Source organism: Eutrema salsugineum, unplaced genomic scaffold (assembly GCF_000478725.1).
Source record: "Eutrema salsugineum unplaced genomic scaffold, Eutsalg1_0 scaffold_11, whole genome shotgun sequence".
Classification (NCBI taxonomy): Eukaryota; Viridiplantae; Streptophyta; class Magnoliopsida; order Brassicales; family Brassicaceae; genus Eutrema; species Eutrema salsugineum.
This window is the reverse complement of record NW_006256901.1, coordinates 6,936,803-6,943,006: the sequence shown is the minus strand read 5'-3', so window position 1 is coordinate 6,943,006 and position 6,204 is coordinate 6,936,803. Positions and strand designations below refer to the sequence as shown.

The 6,204-nt window shown below is 45.0% G+C and overlaps 1 protein-coding gene across 1 annotated transcript; it reads right to left on the bottom strand.

The window, feature by feature from the left end:
- Positions 1 to 1,096: 1,096 nt before the first annotated feature.
- LOC112089789 lies at positions 1,097 to 2,068 on the bottom strand. Its single transcript, XM_024160547.1, has one exon. The coding sequence runs from the start codon at positions 2,066 to 2,068 to the stop codon at positions 1,097 to 1,099; it is 972 nt and encodes a 323-aa protein (XP_024016315.1).
- Between the last annotated feature and the right edge of the window lie 4,136 nt (positions 2,069 to 6,204).

Genomic DNA, 6,204 nt, shown 5'->3' with positions numbered 1-6,204 from the left:
CCGAGAAACTCTCCCGAGGTGACCGCGAACCTACACTTCGCCAGGTTTAGCTTCATGTTGTGTTTGTTCAACTGCTCGAAGCATTCTCGTAGATGCGCGACATGGTCCTTCTCTTCGAGTGATTTGACTAACATATCATCGATTTATACCTCCATGGTTTTTCCGAGCTGAACCGCGAACATTTTATTGACGAGCCGTTGATATAATGCTCCTGCGTTCTTGAGCCCGAACGGCATGACTTTGTAGCAGTATATCCCGCGATCAGTTATGAATGCTGTTTTTTCCCGATCGTCAGGATGCATCAAGATCTGATTGTAGCCTGAGAACGCGTCCATGAATGTTAACAGCCTATTTCCCGCAGTGGCTTCGACGAGCTGGTCGATGTGCGGCAGAGGGAAACTGTCTTTTGGGCACGCCTTGTTGAGGTCAGTGAAATCTACACAGACCCGCCACTTGCCGTTCTTTTTCTTCACAACCACTGGATTCGCAAGCCAGTCTGGATACTTGGCCTCGGTGATTGATCCTACTTTGAGCAATCTCTCCACTTCGTCGTTAACTGCTTTAGCTCGTTCGGGTCCGAGCTTCCTTCTTTTTTGCTTGATTGGTTTGAAGGTTGGGTCCACGTTCAGCTCGTGACAGGTCACGTCGATGCTTATGCCCGGCATGTCTTCCGCTGTCCAGGAAAAAGTGTTGATGTTCTCTTTGAGGAGAGAAAGAAGTTCTCCTTTCAGAGGTTCTTCTAGTTTTGCTCTGATTTCGACGCATCGCTCTGTACGCGCTTCGTCTATGCACACCGAGTCCACTGCGTCACATATCGGCTCGGCGTGCGTTTCGCGGCTCTCCGCGATCTGTAATTGCTATAAGAGTTTTGAGAGCTCGTTCGTAGGCTCTCGGTCCGTCTTCATCTTTTTGCAATCTATGTCTGCTCGTGCATCGGTGACGGGATTCCTCAGCTTGTGCTCCGCTAAGCAGCACATTCGCGATTCCTTCTGACTTCCCCAGATCGTTTTGATGCCTGCTGGAGTCGGGAATTTGAGGCAGAGATGATAGGTGGAAGGGACCGCCCTAATCCTGTTGATCCATGGAGTCCCCATAATCACGTTGTAGATTGCTGGGTGATCGGTGACGCAGAATTCGACGATCTTAGTGTAATTGTTCCCATAGTCATCGTTGTTTCTCCTGAAAATCCGGTTAGAGGTTTGGGGATCGCTATCACCTCGGAGAGATCGATTCCCATCCTTTTGAGTGTCTCCCTGAAAATGACGTTCACCGAGCTCCCAGTATCGATGAGCACCCTCACTACATCGTGATCCCTGATCGTTAATTCCAACACCAGCGGATCGTTGTGTGGTCTATCAATTTCTGCTGTTTCCTCCTCGGCGAAGGAGATCACTGTATTCGGGAGGTCGGTCGGTTCCGTCCAATTTTCCTTTGCTTCGGCTCGATGCTGATAAGCTTTGATGGAGGACACCGTGTCTTGGTAATATTGAGATCCACCCATGATCATGTTGATCCTTTGCCTCGACTCGGGTCGCTCTTTGGGTTTGCCTCTCCTGTCGCGCTTGGAGTTATCGCCTTGTCGGGGAGGATTTGCAGGTTCTGCCGCGCCGCTCGGCTCGGCTCCTTCTTTTGGTTCATTAGGGACGAGGTCTTTGAGGTTAACCGCGTTCTGGAGTTCTCCCGCCGCCATCTTAGCCGCGAGTTTCGCTCCTAAAGTTCGGCATTGTGCCGTAGACTGCCCGTAGGTCTGGTGATACTCGCAGAAAGCCTTTTCGTCGTAGTTGGTGGGCTTTCTTACCCAAGTGTTGTTGCACGGCTCTCCTCTTCCGCGTCCAGTGCCTACTTGGTAGTTATGGGCACTGCCGCTTCTAGGTTTGTCCGAGCTCTGCGTTGTTGCGTTGTTTGATGGGTTGCCTTTCTTCGAGGGGCGCGTCAAAATTGAGCTTCGGATTGCTGCTTTCGTCGCTTCGTACTGCTCATCCAGATTCTTCATCTCCTCCTCGTTTACGAAAAAGTATGACGACCGATGCAAAGCATCTTGAAACGTTTGTGGCGTGTTGAGTGCCATCTCCCGTCAGAATTCGGATTTGTACCACAAAGATCGTTTCAGAGCTTTGAGTGCGGCCTTGTCGCTTATCCCTTCTATTATGGATACGACTGCCTTGAATCTTGCCATGTAATCTCGAAGTGGTTCATTCGGTCCTTGGGATAGCGTCCACAGGTCGGCATCAGAAGTTCTTCTATCCATAAACATCGAGTATTGTTTAAGGAACAAGGCAGAGAGCTGTTGAAAACTGGCGATTGAGTTGCGCTCCTGCCTCGAGAACCACTCGAGTGCGGCTCCCTTAAGGTGCTCCATGAAGAGCAAACAGTATCCGGCATCTACTTCTCGCTCGGTAAGTTTGGCAGCGTTCTTTGTGAAGGCTCGTCCCATTGCTATCCGAAACGCTGTGATGTGTGCTTTCGAATTGGTTGTTCTTTCGTAGAACGGGATTCTCACCTTCCTGGGCTCGGGAATCCTAGCCTCCGTGATTCTTGCCGTGAATGGTGTTCTCTGAGTTTCTTCAAGCATCCGATCGATCTCGGGCGAAGCACTCGTCGCGTTGTGCACTTGAGATTTCATGGCGCGTACCTCAGTTACTGTCCGAGCCATTGAGGCTCGCAGCTCTTTGATTTCGAGAGTTTGCGCGTGAGTTATTCCCCTTGATTGGAAGGGTCGCTCCAGCTCTTCTCTCCTCAGCTCATCTTTGCGCTCCGCCTGCTCGATCCATTGGAGGTTTTCTTCCTCTTCAGACGGGTTGTCGCCGCGAGCGGGATCGGAGACTTCGTCAGTCAGGACGCCGTTTATTGCCGAGGCGAGCTCTTCTTGGCTTATTCGCCGAGCCGAGCCGTTTTGTTGCGAATTCGTGGTTCCATCGTTCTGCTGGGCGTCCACGTCAATCACGTCATTCTCCTCCTCGCCGGCTCGTCGGCTTGAGTTCCGACGGAGTGGAGGCGGCTCGGTCATGTTGACTCGGGTTTTCGTGGGAGTCTGTTCCCCGAGGGGACGAAACATTGGTGGAGCCAAGGGGTTTCTTGCGCCGCTCCCCGAGGCCTCTGCAGGCGTTGAGAAGTCGAAGCGTCTCTGGATTCCATCCATCGGGTCGGGAATTCCGGCTCTCCAGGTTGGGTGTTGTCGCTCAGCTGCCATCGCGTCGAGCCTCTCCGTAATCGCCTCGTTTCTTTTGTCCTGCTCGTCAATTTTCTTCATCAACGCAGCCATCATGTTTCGCATCTCCTCTTGGGTTTTGGTCGTTGCCGTCGTTGTGCCTGATGCTGGAGCGTCCTTCTCCGCGCCGTTACCATTGTTGCTGTTGTTGTTGTTATCGTCGAGGGTGTTGCTCGCCATGTTCTTCGGATCTTAAAGTCTTGTCGATTTAGAGTAAGAAAGTCTTGAGTCCCCACAGACGGCGCCAAATTGTGTGTACGTAAAACTCGCACAACCAAAAATTCGTTAAGGAAAACTTAAGGGATCGGAAACTTCTAGGGTTTATCGCAAGAACGGTAAGATCGAAAAAAGGTTTTTATTGTTGTGAAAGTTTTTAGTCTTTATTGCTTAGGGTTGCCAAAGTTACATAATGAATCGTAGAGATATCGTATTTATACTAACTTCTTGAACCGCCTAGCCGAGAATCTCGGGAGAGATTTTCGGAGCATTTCCTTATTGCTTCGTGCGGCCACCGTCATAATACTTCGCTTAGGGCTTTCTTATGGGCTTTCGTCTTTCAAAGCCTTGGTTCGGCCCAAAATCGGCTCGGCTCGTTCCCCCTCTTATGCGGCTCGGCCCATTTGCTTTCTCGCACAGCTTGGTCCCTTCGCTATCTTGCACAGCTCGGCCCATTTACTTCTCCTTACGGCTCGGCCCGTTCACAGCTCGGCCCATTCCTCTCGTGCGCGGCTTGGTCCACTCGTCTTGGTGAACGCGGCTCGGCCCACTTGTTTTGTGGGACAGCTCGGCCCATATTTGGTGGGCAGCTCGGCCAAATTGGTTTTCTTCCATACTTAGTCATTTTGAGATGGTTTTATCCGCTTGGGGTGAAACCGACCCCAACAACAAATACGGTGTTATCAATCATAAAGACCAACACTTTGCTCTGTGGTTGAAAATGCAAGTAAGTTGTATACATTGCTCTTCATAATTAATGAACATGCAGTAAATTAATTCAAAACATTAATTTCTTTCTCATTAGGTGGACCCTAATGATCCAGATCTATATCTAATATAGTTCATGAGTTACTTCTAGGCCATATGTCACAAATAACGACTGCATCCATGTAGTTTACTTGAGGTAATTTTTTCCATACATACAAGCACGGGACAAAACAGGCAACAACGAACTATGAAGTTTGCGTAAAGGATGAAATATATTATTACGTAGTGTTGCAAGAAATAATTGAAGTAAAGTATCATGGTTTGTTAAAATTGAAAAATGTTCTCTTCAAATGTGACTAGTTTGATCCAACAATTGGAAGATGGGTCGATTTAACAAATTTGGAGTGGTAGATGTGAACCAATCACGACAGTACAACAAGTTTGAGCCATTTATATTAGTTTCTCAAGCATAACAAGTCACATTTGTACCAAATCCCCGAGTTCAAACGACAAGGATCTCCTGGTTAACGGTTATCAAGGTGGCTCCAATGGGCACGATTGTAGGTGTTGAGGATCTTCCACTTCAACAAGAATCTTACGTAGACATTACTGAACCAGAGATTGATGAGGACGTTTTCTTAATTGATCCTCAGAACAGGCAAGTTGAAGATCTCCCCGATAATACAGAAGAAGAATGTTATTCAGATGTATTTGATGAAAGTGATGATGAAGATTTGGAAGACGCTGAAGACGATGATCAGTATATGTCATCAGATGAATCTGAATGTTTTCATGGTTAATATTAATAAATATATTTTTGTATAATAAGCAATGTATAAGTTTGAATTTTTTTTTAATATAATGAAAACATTTACGACATATTTACAAAGAAATAAAAAAACCCTAAACTCTTAGTCAGTATATCATATGATGATTTGGGGTTTAGTATAATGTTAAGAATTAGAAGACGAAGTAACGACGAATCGTCGGTAATATACGACGATTACACGACGAGTTGTTTGATTCGTCATAACAACGTCATATAAAATCAATCTCTAATTTTCAATCCCTCATATCTGATTGGTTATTTCTTATATTAAAAATGTTTTTGTTAGGTTAGCTTCTTTTTTATTAAAGCTAGTCATTCTGATAAAAATTTAAAGGTATACAAAAATCATATATTGATGACTAAGGTTTTTAAGTCTTAGATGGGTTATCAATCCCCTTGTCAAAGTAGTATAAGGGGTGTCAATCCATATGTGTGGTAGTTAGGCACTAGTTTATAAGACAAGTTCTTAAGTCAAGCTGAATAAAAGATGAGTTTGGTGAAACCAGCAACAAGAAAGCATAAACAAGAAACAAACAAGAAATGATTAAAGAACTACTAAACAAGCAAGCAAACAAAATGATGATAAAACAAATGATGAAAGATAAACCTCTAGATGTGATCATTGATTAGGGTGCTTTAGATATTGATTCATGATGCTAAGAACATAATGCAACACTTGCTACTCTTTAGTCTAGGCTTCTTAATCAGATTAATTCATTCCCATGACAATAATCCCTTTGCTAATCACTTAAATTAAGTCTAACAACCATTAGATATAATCAAGCAATCAACAAGCATAATGCATCAAGCCTAATGAGTGACCAAACAATCTCTCAACCAAGAAGACTGAATCTTATGCAGAAAGACATAACAAGCACTCACATGATCTCAAACATTTCAACTTAGAACTCTAATCTAGACTAATCCTCTCATGAAGGCATTAATCTCTACACTAATCCACTTTCAAACCAAATTCCCATTTGTGAAATATGAACTAATGAGCACTAAGAAACAGTTCTAATATGTCATTTATGCTTCAAACAAACATTCTCATGGCATTTAAAACATAAACCCTTAAGTTAGCTCTTTCAGGCATTTCATCAAACACTTTTGGTGCATGAAATGCCTATGAACCCAGATTTCACTTTCCCAAGGAAATCTGGCATTAGGAGCAGCTAACTAAGGAAATGAAATGAGAATCTAAACCCTAAACATCACAAATCAAACATCTAGGCACCCTAAT